Below are 19752 nucleotides of genomic sequence, written 5' to 3'. Positions count from 1 at the left end.
GACGTAACTCTTCCACACGCCCACACAACACTTGCTCTCTATCCTTCCCACAGAGCTTCCTCAGGCTTACCAGACACTGAGTAGGAAATTATTGACTGTACGACTGAGTAAACATGCATGCCATGGTGGATCTATATTAGTGCTCAAAAATGATGAACTGTGGTGGTGAGTAATCGCTGAGGGTGAATTTCCTCTTTTATGGTAGCAGGATGCTACAGAAGTGATAAATAATAGAGCAAAAGTTTTGCTAAACTTTGTGATATATTCCATATCATCAGTTCACCAGGAAGAAAACTACATATTTGAATATTTTAGTAGTATACACATTTTTGCATTTACATGGTTATCTGTTTCGAATATAATTATAAATTCTGCAGAGCTGCCAAAAGCTGTGATCATGATATGCAACCTCCTTGAACTGGAAAAGTTTTCCAAAGCAGGACCAGATATGATTGTCCAAATTGTCTCTTCTCCTCACACCTGCTCTTTCAGTTGTGACAGAGATAAGAAAGTTAGTACAAGGGGAAAAAACGAGATTATGCAGTCAAAATCTTGACAGGTGTCCAGGTCTGAACCATGGAAGAACTGATATACAGTGGCAGTTGGTGTGAATTTCTTTTGTATGAGCTAAATAAAACAACACGAGCTGCTTGTGCACAGAGTTACTCATGCATTTTGCTTCACTAAGCATGTTTATTTGTTAATGAAACTAAATGAACTGATACTCTATAATGGAGGCTGTGTGGATTATATCTAGCCCATTATTACTGTGGAAGAGATCCGGAACCAAGGCTGGTTGGAACATTTACCTTAACTAAATTGACAGAGAGCACTATAAGAAGAAAACTTAGAGGCAGGTCAGATGAACTAATTTCTTCTAAGACAGAGTCTAAAGCTGAACTTTACAATATATAAGCCGGGGAAAGCGCTCTCATTCTGTCTTTCAGACAACAGAGGGTCATAGCTTGCTCACTTTCTTAATGGTGCTCGGGCATGCTCACACTGCAAATCCAAAAGAGGACCTAGCACATACATAAAGCAGATGAGGCATTATTTGCCTTTCTTGTGCTCAGTGTTGATTTAAATCCACTGTGCTTTCAGGAACAAGAGAAATAAGTGAACGTGACAGGGGAGCGTCATTTGTCTAGAAAATGCAATTAATCGGGTATAACATTTAAAGTGATGTGAAATTATCCAGTGCTGCTCTTTTTTTTATTATTATTATTATCCAGCTATACTGCAACTCACGATCACAGCAATGACATATCAAATCTGTCAGCGGCCACTGAGAAGACGTTCAGCATAAGGGTAAATTTTCAGGTCTGATCACACGTGACTCCAGGGGAAATAAATCGCTTGTCCCCTTTAATTTCAATTTCCGTGCGTGATATATATTGTGATCACCTGTCAGATGTGGCGCATGCGCGCAAAAGTGGGAGGCGGAGTGGATGCTGATCGCTCTCTATCCGCTGCCCTGTGCTCTCTATCCCCCGGCGATCAGACAGACACGGATAGGGGATATCTCAGGAAGGTTGGGCAGGATGGGGAGACAGATCAGCTGTTGATGAAGGTACTGTTTCTCTTCGGTTTCTCTTGAATTCTGCGCTTCAGTGTTTGACATTGTGACCGTGGAGGGTGAAGGATGCTTGGTTGCATGCAGGATGGGAGGAGGTGAGCGGGGGGCGCAGAGTGGATAACAGATGGTATTTCGGGAAATCACAGGGATGACAGAGCTGTTACTGGGTTTCGTCACAGTTTTACGCTGGTTTACAATAATCTAGAACAGTATACTACACATTAAGTATAAAAAATATTCGTTAAGATACCTGGTCAAGGACACAAGAAAAAGGTGAGAATGTGTTTTCCATTTTTTCGCTCACCCGTGGGCTTGGGCTGTTATCACCTCGTACCCTCTGCGGACTAAGATGTTGTCCGGTTTAGAATGGTTGGTGGTTATGCATGATGCCTTTTCATATCGGTAAAGCGCCGTGGATACCTCAGATCCACCGCGTATGAGTGAACCTGAGCTGCAAGTGAGCATTGCGTAGTAAACGCCGAACGCAGCTGTAATTGCCTATTTAGAAAGATAATTGGTCATCACAGACTTGTATTGTCCTTGATGTTGCTTTTGTCCAAGAAACTATCAGTATTTACTTCCCATGCATTATTTGCTGGGCCGCTACCCGGATGTGCCTGCAGTTTCTCCAGTGAAAGCGCTAGATTTCCTGTGTTTACTCGTCTGGCTGCTGTAAAACACGTCTTGCGTGACATTTTTCACTCCGTGACAATCGGTGCCATTCGGATAATGAAAATCGAATTCTGTCACCGTGAAAAAAAATGGTGTTCTGGACCCGCGAGTCCACCTTCAATAGTCATTTGAATAGGATTTGTAGTAGCCCGGTCAATTGAGAGCAACATCCCCCTCCTGTATTGCACATTAGGCTGTATCGTAGGCTTTAACTGGCTGACAAGGATCTCTCTGATTTGTATAGGCTGCAAGCAGCAGAGCGGTTCTGGTCCCGTCAATGGTACTGAAAGCAACAGTCGGTGTGGAGTAAATCAAAGAGAATGAATCTTTAATGGCTTTAATGACAAATAATAATAGTTCTAACCAGAATGGAAATAAATATAATTTATCAAACACCGGTGTGTCTAATACACAGATTCTTACAGAATATTTATATGAAAATTTCTCTATTGAAAACCATGCAGTTAATAGGTTCAGATAAGGATACACTTGTCTAAATCGAGTTAAGTACATATTGTGTAATGCATTGATGGTCTTCAAAGTTGAGTTATTAGATTAAGCCAACTTTATGTTAATGTTGAGTGGATGGGTGAAACTACGTTATCCCTTCTTCTACATACTTGTGGTCCGCAAATGTTACTCTCTTTCATTATCCCTCCCTTGTTTCTGTCACCTCACACATCCTCTCTTTGTCTGTCATGTATGTAGGAAGTCTGACGTAGATGCTGAGCCAGAGGAGAGCCCAGGGAGCAGCAGCAGTAGCAGCAGCAGCAGCAGCAGGAGTGGGGCTGTAGATGCCCTCTCCACCGGTCCAGCCCCCCCTCAGGCATCTGTGGGAGAGCCGGGTCAAAGTGGAGACAGTTCCTGCTCTGACTCTGACAGTCCTGTAGATTCCAGCTCCTGCAAGGAGGAAGAGGGGGAGGACGAGGAAGACCCAACAATGTTCTCCTCCAAATTCCTTAGTGGGGCAAACCCCCTCAATGCCGTGTCCTCTGCTGTAAATAAGTTTGGTTTGTTTGGAGATGATGGTGAGGGGGATAAAAAATCACCTCCCCAGCAGGGGCAAAAGCAATCTGGAGAACAGAAGCCAACAGCAGGCTCTGGAAAAGACCATCAACAGCAACCGCATCCCCATAAACCAGGCCAATCTCCCCCTATGCAAAAGACCCAACAACCTCCCAAGCAAGGTTCACCACAGCTACATGGAAATGGACAAACTGGCCCCTCAAACAAACCTGCTGGGCAACAAACAACTTCAAAGACAGGGGCTCAACCTGAAGTCCAGCCTAAAGGAGAACCCCCCAAAAACCAACCTATACAGCAAAGTTCTCCTAAACCTGGAGCTCAACAACAGACAAGGATGCAGCAACAAAACCCCACTAAGACTGGTGCACAAGGGTCAACAAAGGTTGGGTCTGAGGTTGGAAAACAACAGCAGGCATCACCAAAAATTGGGCAGCAACAGCATGACTCGTCTAAGGCAGGACCAGAGCAGAAAGGCATCAGGGCCACATCCCAACAGCAGTCCTCTGATAAGCAAGGGAGTAAGGGACCTGGTCCAACTGGCATGACACAAGCAGGGTCTTCATCACCTGGAACAGCCAAAGCAAGATCAGGGTCAACAGCAGTAGCAAAGCTTTGCCCAGTGTGTAAAACAACACAACTTACAAAAGAACCAGCTAACCATAAAACCTGTACACAGTGTAAAATGGATGTGTGCAGCTTGTGTGGCTTCAGCCCTCCAGACTCTAATGTAAGTAGTGGTTTAATTTAGTCTTAATGTGATCTATTTTATGCTTTCTCGTAATTTTGCTTCAATGCAAATGTTCTTTTATTTGATACTACAAATTTCAAGCAGTTTTCTTTGGTTGGATACTTTTGCTATACACTACACTTACAGAATTAATACATATGTAATTAAAAATATTAATGCAGTGTAGTTTTAATTGATATCATGAGACAATGAGGGCAAATGGCCAGGAGTTGAATGGTTATTCATTTGCATCTATCAATGCATCTTAAAAGTTCAGAATATCATAAAAAATGCATTTTGTCATTTAATTAAAAAAGGTAATATTTAATGCACATTTAAATATTTCAAGCCTTTTTGTTTTCATTTTGACAATCACAGCTCATAGCTCACAAAAATACAAAAATCAGTGTCTCACATTATTCAAATATTTCAGTTTGAGATTAAAACTTCTACTCAAACAGTATAAATACCGTGTATGCCTCAGTCTAATTCAGTGCACGCAACCTCAGTCACGGGGAAGACTGCTGACTTGACTGCTGTTCAGGTGGTGATCTTTGACACCCTCTACAAGGAGAGTAAGCCACAGAAGATCATTGCTGAAACGGCTGCCTGTTTGCAGAGTGCTGTATCATAGAATATTCATGGAAATTTGACTGGAAGGAAAAAGTGTGGTAGGAAGAGGTGCACAAGCAACATGTATAAGTGCAGCCTTGAGAGGACTGTTAAGACCAATCGATTGAAGAACTCTGAAGAGCTTTGCATAGAATGAAGTAACATGTTAGTACAATACTGTGAACAAATCTTGAGCCACCCCTCATTTCTTTATATTTTGCTATGAAAATGTGAGATATGTTCAGCTGTTTACTGAAGCTGTTGCAAAACTACATGGAAATGCAATGTAGAATGCAAAAATCGTGTTTGTATAATTCTGACAAGCATGGAAGTCGGTCTTTGGTATGACCACCTTTATTCACCAACACAGCTTGAAATCTATTAGGCAGGTTTTCTTGTAATTTCTTTAAGTAGTCTTCAGCAATAGTTTTTCAGTCTTTCTGAAGGACGTTCAGCCTCTTCTTTGGATGTTGGTTGCCTTTTATTCCATTTTATCCCAAGATGATCACACACTGTTTCAGTAATGTTAAATGCTAGATTCTCAAGTGACCAATCTATGACTAACAGTCTTCCACTGTGTTTTTCTATCCAGGTATGCTTTAGGCAGTATATTTGAGATCATTTTCATGCTGAAAATGAAGCTGTTGCCAATCAGCCATTTTCGAGTTGGTATTGCTTGGTGGAAAATCTGATGGTAGATTTCTATGTGCCAGAGGCTGAAATGCAGCCCCAAAACATGACAGAGTGTCCAGCGTGTTCTACAGATACCTGTAGACACAGTACTCACTGTTGTACTTCTCTTCTGACATCCTTTGTATGTACTGATGATGATTTGAACTAAAATTTGGTTTTGCCACTGATTTGATTGATTGATTGATTGATTGATTGATTGAATCTTTATTTTGAACATGTTGAAAAAGTATAAAAAAAAATAGAATTAAAAGAGACAAATGAACAAAGCAAACAAAAGGAAAACGAGCAACCACAACTCCAAATAACGTCCGATTTTCTGGAGTAGTTTGGCATACTTCCTTGTTTTCCTTCCTTAAGATTAACTCATTTACAGCTACCCTTCTACTGAGACCATTTCAAGATTCACTGAATAGTACATGGATCAACTTAAGGACCAGTGTCAGGTGTTTTCTTGATTTTTTTCCTATTTCTCAAGAACATGACTGTCAGATACTACTCATATCTTATTGATGGTCTAAGGAGCTTGGAAAGAAAAGCGTCTCGAATTCTTTAAGTTGCTTGAAAACGTTTCACCTCTCATCTGAGAAGCTTCTTCAGTTCTAAGGTCAAATGATGGAGAGTCCCAGATTTAAGCCCTATGGGAGTCCCCCAAGAGGGACAATGGACCCCCTAATGATCCTCTACCTAATCACCAAGGTGTGAAAATGGGTGTAGGCCACAATCAGCCAACCATCTGTCTTCTCTGTCCAAAATGTGAACATTGGTGTCCTCGATGGAGTGACCTTTGTACTTTAGATGCAGAGTCTTGTCCCGTCGAGGTGGCTCTTCTATGTTGTGCCATGCGTTTATGAAGTGGCTGTTTGCTCTCTCCAATGTAGAGGTCTGAGCATTCCCTGCTCCACTGTACAGCAGTGTTCCTCGCTACACTGTACAGCAACAGTGCTGTACAGTGTAGCAAGGAACAGTCTACATTAAACAACGATGACCTGGATGACTGAGAACCTTCACAGACATCCTATTGATGGTTTTCTTTAGTCCTGACACATTTTCTTTTTTCTCCACTTGTCAAATTTCTGCAAAATTTTAAGTAAACTCTGTACAACATGTTAAGAAATGGAGAGTTTTCAGCTAGTAGCTCTTTGGGAATCTATTTCTATAACAATTTATAACTATAGCAATTTATAACTATAGCTAGTTATAAATAAAGTATCTAAAACTTGTATTAACTATTTTATGCCTTTGAAACTGTGTTATTTTTGGACTTTTCATTGATTTAATTTCAGAAGAAATTATATAATTTTGCGATGTGCTGCTGGTAACAAACGTGCCTAAATATATAATTTAAAATTGGTTCTTGGCTAACTTGTCTGTTATGTGTATGTATATGACACTAGTTCATTCATTGAGTTAGGTGCCTTTTTATGCTTGATTGAGTCATAGGCCAGTGTTAAGTGGCTTAACAAACAAGCAAAAGCATTCCATTCATAATTGCTAGGTACAAGGACTGTATTGAAAATGGGAAAATTTAGTCAATATCTAATATCCAAAGAAAATCCTTGAAAGACCTTCACAAAGCTTGAGGAACTCTTGCTCTACTACTTTAAAATTACAAGAAGGAAATAAAATAAAGAGAAATGAGGGCTCGCTCTAGAGTTTTGCACAGCACTTAACTTCAAGAACCACTACACACAAACAGCTTCAGGAAAGGGTCTACAACTATCTAATTTCTATTATCAATCATACCAAACAATCAATACTCAGAGACAATGTCAGAATCGTCTTATCTTGGCTAAGGAGAAAGATATTTCCATTTTCAGCAGGATTTAGCTCATGCACACAGTGCCAAAACTACTAACAAATAATTCGCTGACTATCTTGTCACTGTCCTTGATTGGTCAGCCACCTCACCTGACCTGAACCTCATTAAAAATCTGTAGGGTATTGTCAAGAGGAAGATGAGAAACACCTGACCTGAGAATGTATACAAGATGAAGGTTGCTGTTAAAGCAACTTGATCTTCAAGAACACCTTAGCAAGCTGGTCTGCTGTATGTCACAACACAGCATATTAACAATAATAATAATAATAATACATTTTATTTGAGGGCGCCTTTCAAAAACCCAAGATCACCTTACAAAAGAACAAAATTAATAAAAGAAGCAATAGTCATAAAATAAGTTAAAATTGCAAAGCAGAACTTGACAACAGATAAAATCAGCACTAAAGCGAATAAGCCAGTTTGAACAGATGTGTTTTGAGCTGTGACTTAAATGTGGGAAGAGAGTTTATATTTCTTATGGCTGGAGGAAGAGAGTTCCAGAGTCGAGGAGCAGAGCGACTGAAGGCTCTGTTCCCCATAGTGGTAAGACGTGCGGACGGAACAGTAAGATGAATAGCAGATGAGGATCGGAGAGGGCGGGAAACAGTGGTGATATGGAGCAGGTCACACAAATAGGAAGGAGCAGATTTATGGATACATTTGAACATGAGAAGTAAGATTTTAAAGTTTATCCTGACTTCTATGGGCAACCAGTGAAGCTGCTGAAGAACTGGCCTAATATGAGCTCTTGAAGGAGTACGCGTTATGACCCGAGCTGTGGAATTTTGAAGAAGTTGGAGTTTATGAAGGGACCTTTTAGGGAGACCAAATAAGAGGGAATTGCAGTAATCAATGCGGGACGTAATAAGACTATGGACAAGGATGGCAGCAGCATGGGGAGTAAGGAAGGGGCGTAAGTGGAAATATGCAGACCAGGTTATGTAATTAATGTGGGACTGGAATGAAAGAGTATTATCAAGTATGACACCCAAACTCTTAACCTGAGGGGAGGAAAGGGTGGGAGAACTTTCAATGTCAATGGAAAAACTGTGGCATTTGGATAAGATAGAGGCTGTACCAACAAGTAAAACGTCTGTTTTATTACTGTTTAGTTTAAGAAAATTGGAGGAGAACCAGGATCTAATCTCGATAAGACAGTTTGAGAGGGAGGTAGGTGGGAGGGATGAATTGGGTTTAGAAGAAATATAGAGCTGGGTGTCATCGGCATAACAGTGAAAATTTATATGATATTTTCGGAATATATGACCAAGAGGGAGCATGTAAATAATGAATAAAAGAGGCCCTAATACTGAACCCTGGGGCACACCAGCAGAAACAGGATGGAGACTTGAAGAATGGAATTTAAATTGGATAAACTGAGTGCTGTCTGAGAGATAGGAGGTGAACCAGGCAAGGGCCGTATGACTAATGCCAATGGATGCTAGCCGGTTCAGGAGGATATTGTGAGAAATGGTATCAAACGCCGCACTAAGATCAAGAAGGATGAGGATGGATAGGAGACCAGAATCAGCTGCCATCAGAAGGTCATTGATAATCCTTAACAAAGCAGTTTCTGTGCTATGACTGGGGCGGAAACCAGATTGAAATTGTTCATAGAGATTATGTTTATTGAGGTGTAAGTGAACTGGGAGGTGACAATTTTTTCAAGAATTTTTGAAATAAAGGGTAGATTTGATATAGGGCAAAGATTATCAAAGTTATGGGGGTCTGCACCAGGCTTTTTGAGAGTTGGAATAAAAGAAGCCTTTTTCAGAGATGAAGGAACGATTCCAGTGTTAAGGGAGGAATGTATAATACTGGTTATGAGAGGAGCTAATGAGGGAAGACAGGCTTTAACTAACACAGTGGGAAGAGGGTCAAGGTGACAGGTGGATGATTTAGATTTTATAATAAGATTAGATACATCAGTTATGGAGGGAAGAGGAAAGCTTGAAAAAAGTGAGGGGAAACAGGAAGTCTACTTCAGAGTTGGAAGCTCCTGCAGAGTTAAGTTGACGGTGGATATCTGAGATTTTACAGGTGAACAAAGACATAAGAGAATTACAAAAGTCAGCAGAATACATATGGGAGGGTAATATGTCTGGAGGTTTTGTAATTTTACTGAACATTGAAAAGAGAGACCTTGAGCTACCTTCATTAGAACTGATTAAACCAGAGTAGTATGTGGATTTGGCTGAAGCAGTGCAGTCCTTATAGAACAAAACATAAACATTATACATTTCTTTATGTAGTCCATTTTGATCCAATAGTATGTTTTCAAGGAGCTCCAATCAAGTATTGAGTGTATAAATGAACATATTTTTCAGAGGTTTGATATTTTGTGTTGTAAATCCTTTTTTGATTGATATTCTTATAATCTGAGATAGAGATTTCTGATTTTCCTGAGATATAAGCTATAATCAAAATTGCTATCTTTTATCTAACAATTAAAGCAACAAAGACTTGAAATATTTCACTTAATGTGTTTTAGCACATTAGCACATACTTTGAACAAAGTATATTGTTCAAAGTACTTTGAACAATATACTTTGAACAAAGTATATTGTTCAAAGTACTTTGCAATGTCTTTTCACATTCACACACAAGGGGTTTTACAATTTTGGGTTCAATGTCTTACCAAAGGACACGGAACCCTTACCGTGCTAGTAGTGGGCAAGCTACTTGGTGACACCAAAGTTCTTACAAGATGAAATATTGTACTATCGCAAGTATTGTACATTTTATGTCATGTATTTGAAAACTGCTGTTAGATTGTGTTTAATTAGTATTGAATTAACACGGGTTTAGCACTGGTAGAGCTAAATCAATCTGGTACCATTATTGAATCACTAGTTTTTACATTTTTTTTAATTTTCAAAAGTTTCAAAACTCAGTTGTGATGTCCCTTGAATAATTTGGGGAAATGTACTTTTTTTCTTCTTTCACCTTATTACATTATGTGCATCTATCTGCACATATCTTTTAATAAATTTATTTGTCTTTGTTTTTTTGTACAGGCACACGAGTGGCTTTGTCTTACTTGCCAAATACAGAGAGCTCAAGGATCTTCTGAACTGCCAGGACCTCCCATGAAAAACCCCACACCTAACAAAATGTCTGGTCCCCAAAAACAGACACCATCAGCTGCTGAGCCTGTCAAAAAGGAAATATCAGCACCAGGTTCACTGCAGAAAATCCAGTCTAAATCAACAAAAGTGCCAGAAAAGGCAGAAGCTGCTAAAGGACCGGAGGCTCAAAAAAAAGGCAGTCCAGCACCTGTTCAGAAAATGACACCTGAGGCCCAGAGAGCATCAGGATCTCCTAAGCCACACCAAACTAATCAGACTGAACGCAAGCAAAGCAGTGCCACCTCAGCACCCCAGCAGCAGTCAGGAGGTTTATTTGGCTTTGGAGGTACTAAAACTGAAACTGCAAAGACAGAAGATTCAGTGACTGGAAAGATGTTTGGCTTTGGTTCGTCTATTTTTAGTTCTGCATCTAATTTGATAGCTTCTGCTGTTCAAGATGAGGCTAAAACAACTCCACCGGTTTCTCCTAAAATGCAATCTTCCAAGGAGACCAAACCGCCTTCTATCCAAAAGTCAGAACAAGACAAGAAACAAGAACAACCTCAACAAGCAAAGGTTCATCCAGCTGGACAGGCAAAAGCAGAAAAATCCCTGCCAGTCACTCCAAAGACAGCAACAACTTCCCACACTGCTCCGACTACAAGCCAATCCACTTGTCCTCTCTGTAAAATAGTGCTTAACATGGGCTCGAAGGATCCTCCCAACTACAACACATGCACTGAATGCAAAACCGTTGTCTGCAATCAATGTGGTTTTAACCCCATGCCAAACGTTAATGAGGTAAGAGTTGCAGTTTACTGAAGTAACTTAGGAAAATTAAAATAAAATGTATATCTTTTTAATTTTGGAGTTTTAAAGGGTCAGTACATTTGTTTGCTGTAATATTTTACAGATTTCTCAGAAGTGTCTTTTACTTGGACTTCTGAGGCATGCTTAAGAATTAAGCTTGTTGAAGCTGTTAAGATCCTTTTTTATGTTCTTTCATAGATTGGAGAGCTATTATCAAAGAACCATTACATGTTAGATGATATACAAAATTTTGTTACATTTGAGCGTTTTTCACAAAGTTTTATGAACACAGAAGTTACCCGAGAAAGCTATTTTGTTTTTGTTTGTTTTTGTTTTCATGTGCAGTCCTGTTGAACGTCTGATACTTTGACTAAGAGTCACACTGAGAATGCTATTTGTCAGATCCTTTAATCATGCTGAGCAGGGGAAGGCTCACACTCCTGCAAACAGCTGTCTTTTCCATTAGACCTAGATCTCTTTTCAAGTAAAAGGGAGTGGCATTTTATTTCTTTCAATAATTTTACCACTCTTATATGGTTATATAACAGAAACAAGAAATAAAAATGCTCAGTAATGCTTGAACAGTGTTGTTGCTTTTTCACATTCATACTGTGCAAGTTCCTGTTCTTGGATTTTGGACAAAGACATTTACTTTTAAAGGTGTTTTCAAAATACATCACTGCTCAAAGTAAAGCCTTTGAGGGTAAATGACAAAGTACCTACTGTGTTGTGATACTGCCTTAAACTAAAATAATACTATCATTATTGCTCTCAGTTTTTTAATTTGTAAGTTAAACAAATAGTTATTGGCGATTAATCCTTCTTTAAGCTTTTGTTTTGCTGCACTATTTTTAGTTGGAAAACCAAATTTATTTGGATACAGTTAAAATACATTATATTGTCTCATGTAAATATTTGGTGCTACAAATAGCACCATAAAGTACTATCCCAATCTTAAGCTGATTTTTGGACCACCACAGTTCTTGCTTACTGTAGTTATAACATTTTTTGTGCATTTGTATTTCTATGGTTCTTTTCTCTTTTTGTGGTTTTTTTTCCATAAGACTGTTTTTGTGTTTTTAGGATTAATACATTTATAATGTATTTTATGCTGTTCTTTTAAGGGGAAGGAGTGGCTATGTCTAAACTGCCAGGTGAAACGGGCTGCTGGAGGAATTGAACCTCAAATTGATACATCTTTGGGAAAATCTTTCAAAAAGACTACTCCCACACAGCCTACACCACAGAAGACTAATGCACCAGGCTCTCCCCAGAGAAAAGTACCAACATCAGCACCACAGCCAGCAAAGACTAAAGAACCAGACAGTCAAAAGGCAGTCAGCCCAGCTCCTGGTCAGACAGCATCTCAGGAGAACAAGAAGACACAACCGCAGCAGACGAATCAAACTGTAGGAAAGCAGGAAAGCACCACTAAAGCTGCACAGCAAGAGTCCGGAGGCCTCTTTGGTTTTGGTGGTGCTAAAACTCAGCCTGATGCTACAAAGCCTGCAGATTCAGTGACAGGGAAAATGTTTGGTTTTGGTTCCTCCATTTTCAACTCTGCATCTACTTTGATTACCACAGCTGTTCAAGATGAACCTAAAAGTACACCACCTGTTTCTCCCAAGATGTCTGCTGCAAAGGATTCTAAACCCCCCACTTCGAAATCTCCTCTTCCAGTCAAGAAGCTGGAAGAGGCCAAAAAAACAGAGGAACTACAGAAAGCCAAGGGCTCACCACCAGTACAGCCAAAAGCAGACAAGCCATCATCAGAGCAACCAAAGAAAGCATCAGCTCCACCAGTTGTTTCCAAGGCAGGCCAGTCTACCTGCTCTCTCTGTAAACTGGAACTTAATGTGGGCTCTAAAGATCCTCCCAACTATAATACTTGTACTGAGTGCAAAAACACTGTCTGCAACCAGTGTGGATTTAATCCTATGCCAAATGTTAAGGAGGTAAGTTAAGAAGAATTGTGTCAAATATAACAATTTATTTGAACAATAACTGTGACATTATGTCTTTTTTATTGTTGTCACTTTAAAATGTCTTAACATTAAAATGTATTCCGCAGCACGACTGATTGAATTTTTAAATATTGTTGCTCCATTGTAGGTGAAGGAGTGGCTATGTCTCAACTGTCAGATGCAGAGAGCACTGGGAGCATCAGAACCTCCAGGAACTCCCATGATGAAAATACAGGCTTCACCGAGTAAAGTCACTGCACAAGACAGTGCCCTAAAGAAGGAAACTCCCCCAGTGGATAAACTTCAAAAGAAAGAGAATGTGACATCTGCTGAATCTAAATTAAAGGAGCCCTCTCCATCAAGCTCACCTCAGCGGAAAGTGCAAAAGCCAGGAGAACAGCTGGCAAAGACTGAAGATGTGAAAGGATCTGAAAGTCATAGGCAGGCCAGTCCAGCTTCTGGTCAGAAAAATGCACAGCAAAGCTTGAAGACAGGTCCTCAGAAGCCAACAGATCAGATAAATCAACCAGGATCTAAAAGGGGTAGTACAGCATCGACACAAGGGGAATCTGGATCGTTCTTTGGCTTTGGCAGTTCTACAACTCAACCTGATTCTGCAAAGACCCCTGAATCACTAGGTGGAAAAATGTTTGGCTTTGGTAGCTCCATCTTCAGTTCTGCATCGACTTTAATAAACTCAGCTGTCCAAGATGAATCCAAAAAGACACCACCAGTGTCTCCTAAGATGTCTTCTGCACGTGACTCCAAGTCTCCCACTGTCAAGAAACTGGTACAGGAGAAAACATCAGAGCAAACACAAAAAGACAAAGGTTCACCATCAGTACAGACAAAAGCAGGCAAACCTCCTGAAGAGGCATCCAAGACAGCACCTGCATTGCCTGTCGTTTCTAAGACAGGCCAGTCAGCTTGTCCTATCTGTAAACTGGAACTCAATATGGGTTCTAAAGACCCTCCCAACTACAACACCTGTACTGAGTGCAAAAACACTGTCTGCAACCAATGTGGATTTGATCCTATGCCAAATGTTAAGGAGGTAAGAAAATACTTGAACAATCACCTATACATATTACATATATAAATGTTTGTCAATGAACTTATTACAGTCTTTTAATAGTAAAATATTCTATTGCATTAAAACTACCCTGACTATATTTTAATTAATTTTTCCTTGCTTTAATATAGGGGAAGGTGTGGTTATGTCTCAACTGTCAGATGAAAAAACCAGCAGAGCAACCAGAAAAGCCACCGCAGAGCCAAAAGACAGGACCTCAAAAACCACCTGAACAGAGAAATCCAACTGAAATCAAAAAGAGTAGTATTACATCCACTACACAAGAGGAGTCTGGAGCTGTCTTTGGATTTGGCCGTTCCACACCTCCCTCAGATTCTACAAAGCTTGGTGAATCACGGGGTGGAAAAATGTTTGGCTTTGGTACCTCCATCTTCAGTTCGGCTTCGACTTTAATAAACTCAGCTGTCCAAGATGAATCCAAAAAGACACCACCAGTTTCTCCTAAGCTTCCTGTCTCAAAGGCGAGTGAATCACCATTTGTTCAGAAGCAGGAGCAGGAGAAGAAGGCTGTGCAAGTTCAAGAAGCCAAGACCTCTCCCCTGATACAAGCCAAAGTAGAGAAAGAGCCAGCTTCACCAGCTCTTCCAAAGGCAGGCCAATCTACCTGTCCACTCTGTAAGATGAAACTCAACTTTGGCTCAAAGGAACCGCCAAACTACAGCAAATGCACTGAATGCAAGAACACTGTGTGTAACCAGTGTGGATTCAATCCAATGCCAAATGTGTCAGAGGTAGGAGAAGCAATAATTACTCATTTTACTTTAATAAAACTTCAATAAAATGCACGGCATAAATTACATATATAGACCTGTAATTGAATTGTTATTACAACATTAATTTAGATGTTAATATTATTTTAAATGTTTCATATTTTAATAAAATATACTTTGTTTTTGCAGGTTGGTTATGCAGAATGGTTATGTCTGAACTGTCAGATGCAGAGAGCTCTTAGTGCAGCTGAACCCACAGGGCCTCCTGTGAAACACCTCCATGGAGATAAAAAAATTTCTCCATCTGCTGTACATCATAAAGCAATAGTTACTGATCAAGTGGAAACTAAAAAGGAAATAAAATCAGATGCAGCTCCTAAGATGGAGACTCCAGGGGCTTGCATACTTCAAAAGAAGGACACAGCCACACTAGGCTCTCCTCAGAAGACACGGTCCACAGCAGTAGCACCTTCATCTAAGGAGGCTAAAGGACCCGAAAGTGAAGGACATCCTAGCCCAACTCCTGGTGAGAAAAAGCCTCTTGATATTTCAGTTGCATCAGGCCCTGAGAAACCAACTGACCAGGGAAGTCAACCGGGATTAAAACAGAGTAAGGTCACCACAGTCACACAAGAGGAGTCTGGAAACCCACTAGGTTTGGGTGGTAAAATCGTAACTGATACTTCAAAAACAACAGAATCCATCAGTGGAAAGATGTTTGGCTTTGGATCTTCCATTTTCAGCTCAGCATCCACTTTGATATCATCTGCAGTTCAAGACGAATCACGGACCACACCACCAAGCTCTCGAAAAATGTCTGCGCCAGCACAAGTCTCGCCGAAGATGTCTGCTGCAACCAAGAGTTCTCCAAAAAGTACACCAACAGTTTCTCCCAAGATGTCACCGGCAAGGGAGCCTAAAACTCTTCCTCAGAAGCCAGAACAAAAGAAGAAACCAGAAGAATCCCACCAAAGCAAAGATGATAAAGCTCTACCACAAGTAGCAAAAGTGTCTCATATGGCTCCTAATGCAGGCCAGACAACCTGTCCACTGTGTAAGGCTGAGCTTAACATAGGCTCCAAGGACCCACCTAACTATAACACCTGCACTGAGTGCAAGAACATTGTCTGCAACCAATGTGGATTTAATCCCATGCCAGTAGGAGAGGTAAGTACATGAATACAAGATTTAAAAAATATTGTCTGTTTTCCACATTGCCTGTAGTGTCAAAACAATCAAATACCACCATGCTGGCAGCAGTTATAGTCTCAGGCATGTTTTTGTGGTCATCTGTGTCCATGTCTGTGCATCTCAGACTTGAAAACATCTCAAACACACCATGTGATTTTTTAAAATTTTTTTTAGCCAAACACTGTAGTGTACTCAGAATTTAGTTATCAAAAGTCAATGCCACTGTGAGCTGAAAATATGCCTTTTGTCATAATTAATAAATCAGATGATAATTCTTATAAAATTTAATATAAATGGCTAATAGGATTAAAAGATATAGTGATGATGTCTTATAAAGAGAAGTTAAAACATTTTTCAAGCCATTATCCAATGCTCTATCTCAAGAGCAGAGGTAATATAATAATCCTATTTCACTTTGGGCCAGATACTGTGTAGGTGACTTTAATCTTTGGTACCGGCCTTTTGAATTCAATCATTAAAAGTTGCTTTTTAAAGTAATTTATTTGTAGATGTATCATCTGTGGTATTAAACTATATTTAAGTAGAGATTTGATGAATTTGTTTTGATGCATAATGTATACATTTGATGATATAATCTGTAGTTATAAAGCATCACTTAACCAAGTGTCTATTATATTTTAGGTAAAAGAGTGGCTGTGTCTTAATTGTCAGATGAAAAGAGCAGTAGGAGCTTCTGAGCTTACTGGACCTCCATCACTAAAGTCACAAATGTCACCCAATAAAGTTTCTTTACCTGCTACAGTCCAGTCCAAGGAATCTTCCAAACTGACTACTCCTCAAACAAAGGACAGTCCAGACACAGCTGTACAAAAGCAAACCTCAGAAGCAGTCTCCCCACAAAGAAAACAATCAACAGCATCTGTGAAACAGGCTAGCCCAGCACCTGAACGTAAAACATCGGAAGAAAAAGCGAAAACAGCTCCTGAAAAAGTCCCAGATCAGGCAACCCAACCTGGTCGTAAGCAAACTAATGCCAAAGCAGCAACACAGCAAGAGTCAGGAGGCTTCTTTGGCTTTGCTGGTCCTAAGCCTCAACCTGAAGCTGCAAAGTCTGCAGAGTCAGTGAGTGGAAAAATGTTAGGCTTTAGTTCTTCAATCTTCAGTTCTGCATCTACTTTGATAACCTCAGCAGTTCGGGACCAGCCAAAAACTACTCCACCAGTTTCACCTAAGATGTCTCCTGCAAGGGAAACCAAATCTTCCACTGTAAAGAAACCAGAACAGGAGACGAAATCTGATCAACCAGAGCAGATAAAGGGTCCACCATCAATCCAGTCAAAAGCAGAAGAGATGAAGCCCCCTGCTTCCCAGAAGCTGGAGCAGCAGAAGTTAACTGAGCCATCCCTGCAGACCAAAACACCAGCATCAAGACAGGTGCCATTAGAATCTCCAAAGGCAGCAGCTTCCCAAGCAGCTGTCAAACCAGATCAGTCTACCTGTCCACTCTGTAAGGTCAAACTTAACACTGGTTCCAAGGATTTGCCCAACTACAATACCTGCACTGAATGCAAAAACACTGTGTGCAACCAGTGTGGATTTAACCCTATGCCAGACGGAACTGGGGTAAGACTAAGAAGAAAACAAAACATGTTATTATTGACACTTTGTATTTAACTAATATCAGCAGACTTATACTTTTGAAATGTCTCTTGTTGACCTAGATTTCAGGATTTCAAGGAATATTCATCCAGGATTTAGGAATATTAAATAATGAAAAAATACTACGTATTACTAGATGTATTACAGCATTGGAAAAGTAAACTAAAATAAAAATAACTAGTTTAATAAACAATCAGTATTTGTAAATAGATCACCTAACAGTATGTGTGTGTGTATATAACTTTTAATTTTATTTAATTTTTCTTTCAGGCAAAGGAGTGGTTATGTCTTACCTGCCAGATGCAGCGGGCTCTAGGAGTAACAGAGCCTCCATCAGTAATTTCAGTGAATGCTCAGACACCTGCGAAACCCCAAAAGAAAGATGTCACCAGCCCAGCTGAACCTGAAAAGAAGGTGTATTCAGCACAGCAGTCACCTCAGAGGAAACTATCCGTAACGGCACAGCCTGCTACATCTGAGACTAAAGTCAAGCCAGAGGTTCACAAACAGGCCACCCCGGTTTCTTCTCAGAAAATACAACAGAAGCCCCAGAAAACATCAGCTCCTAACAAATCACCAGACCAAATCAGGCAGCCTGAACGTAAGCTGAGTACTGCCACTCCACCACCACGAAAAGAATCGGGAGGCTTCCTTGGATTTGGCAGTGGTAAATCTCAACCTGATGCTGAAAAGCAGGCAGAGTCTGTGACGGGGAAAATGTTTGGCTTTGGTTCTTCTATTTTCAGTTCTGCATCCACTTTGATTACCTCAGCTGTTCAGGACCAGCCTAAGACTCCACCAGTTTCTCCCAAGTTATCCCCTGCAAAAGAGATCAAATCCCCTGCTACCCAGGAGAAAACCAAGGCTGAACAACCCCAGCTGATCCAGACACCACCATTAGTCTCAGCCAAAGTTGACAAGGCTCCATCAGAACCTCCAAAAACAGGTGAAGCCTCCCAAACCACCGTCAAACAAGGCCCGTCCACCTGTCCACTTTGTAAGGCTGGGCTCAACATAGGGTCTAAGGATCTGCCTAACTACAATGTCTGTACTGAATGCAAGAAAACTGTCTGTAACCAGTGTGGATTTAACCCAACACCAAATGAAACGGAGGTAAATAAACCAAAAATGTAGTTATTAAAATGTATGTTATGTATAATATATACGTTATGTTTTCTTAACTGTGGCGATTTATGCTTTTATTTTAAAAATTTAGTTGTTAAAGACACACTTACTCAAAATAATATGCTTTTCCTTGTAGATGAAGGAGTGGTTGTGTCTGACTTGCCAGATGCAACGAGCCCTCACAGCAGCTGAATCAGTACAGCCTCCACTGATGAAACCTCAGGCATCACCCAGCAAAGCATCCGCACCTGCCGCTGAGCAAAAAGATGTCTCTGAGACTAAAACGAAAGATATTATTCCCACACAGAAAACAGACGTATTAGAGAAAAAGCAGAAAGAAAGTCCAAAACCAGAGGCACCAGCAGAGAAAATGGATATCGTACATCGAACTCCAGATATCGTTCCACCTGCAAAAGACACCACAGCTACTGTTTCAGCTGAAGCAAAAGAGGAGAAAGTTAGTTCACTGCCTGCCAAGGATGTTCAAGCCATCACTGCACCTCCAAGCGAAGAAAGACAACTGCCTTCCCAAGGTGCACCTGTTATCACTAATGCTGAAACTTCAGCTATGAAGAAAAGTGATCTCACACCAAGTTTTCCTCTGCCTAAAGAAGATTCAGAAAAGGAAAACAATAAAGTTGAAACACTTCAGAAAACAGCTGAACAGCTGATTATATCCTCTGATCAAATACAGGAAAAACAACCCCTAAGCAAAGAATCACACCAAGTTGTTGCTCAGAAACCACAACTGGAAAAGAAGCAACCTCAGCCAGTCAAGGCTCCTCTATCAGAGCAGACAACAGTGGATAAAACACCAATAGAGTCTGAAAAACCAGAAGCTGCTCCCAAAGGGGCTCACTCTACTTGTCCACTCTGTAAAGCAGAACTCAACATGGACTCCAAAAATGTTCCAAACTACAACACCTGCACTGACTGCAAGACCACTGTGTGCAACAAGTGTGGATTTAGTCCTATGCCAAATGTAACAGAGGTAATTAAATGTTTTATCAGTGTAGAATGCCTATTTAGACATAGTTCTAGTATTG

At 40.3% G+C, this 19752-nt stretch overlaps 1 protein-coding gene and 1 long non-coding RNA gene across 3 annotated transcripts in view; one reads left to right on the top strand and one right to left on the bottom strand.

Annotated features, from left to right (window-relative positions):
• Window positions 1-2575: 2575 nt before the first annotated feature.
• On the bottom strand, window positions 2576-4579 carry LOC146704486 (uncharacterized). The gene is made up of 2 exons (XR_014921174.1): window positions 4472-4579; window positions 2576-3840 (listed from the first exon to the last, which is right to left on the bottom strand). It is a non-coding gene; the product is annotated as an uncharacterized LOC146704486 (long non-coding RNA).
• pclob (piccolo presynaptic cytomatrix protein b) overlaps window positions 3104-19752 on the top strand; it is a 60087-nt gene continuing 43438 nt past the window's right edge. The window contains exons 1-9 of one of the 2 annotated variants that reach the window (XM_085461659.1): window positions 3104-4001; window positions 10143-10994; window positions 12128-12958; window positions 13116-13757; window positions 14552-14791; window positions 14960-15937; window positions 16604-17545; window positions 17858-18694; window positions 18843-19697. In XM_085461659.1, the coding sequence (XP_085317785.1) occupies window positions 3189-4001; window positions 10143-10994; window positions 12128-12958; window positions 13116-13757; window positions 14552-14791; window positions 14960-15937; window positions 16604-17545; window positions 17858-18694; window positions 18843-19697 (6990 nt within the window). In that variant the 5' untranslated portion in view covers window positions 3104-3188. Of the gene's footprint in view, window positions 4002-10142; window positions 10995-12127; window positions 12959-13115; window positions 13758-14252; window positions 14792-14959; window positions 15938-16603; window positions 17546-17851; window positions 18695-18842; window positions 19698-19752 lie in introns of both variants that reach the window. The other variant, XM_085461657.1, reaches the window with a different exon arrangement.

The sequence above is a fragment of the Copadichromis virginalis genome, linkage group LG7 (assembly GCF_057382275.1).
Source record: "Copadichromis virginalis isolate Kocher_CV1m ecotype Utaka linkage group LG7, C_Virginalis_male_GT1.1, whole genome shotgun sequence".
NCBI lineage: Eukaryota > Metazoa > Chordata > Actinopteri > Cichliformes > Cichlidae > Copadichromis > Copadichromis virginalis.
This window is presented reverse-complemented; position numbering and strand designations above follow the sequence as displayed.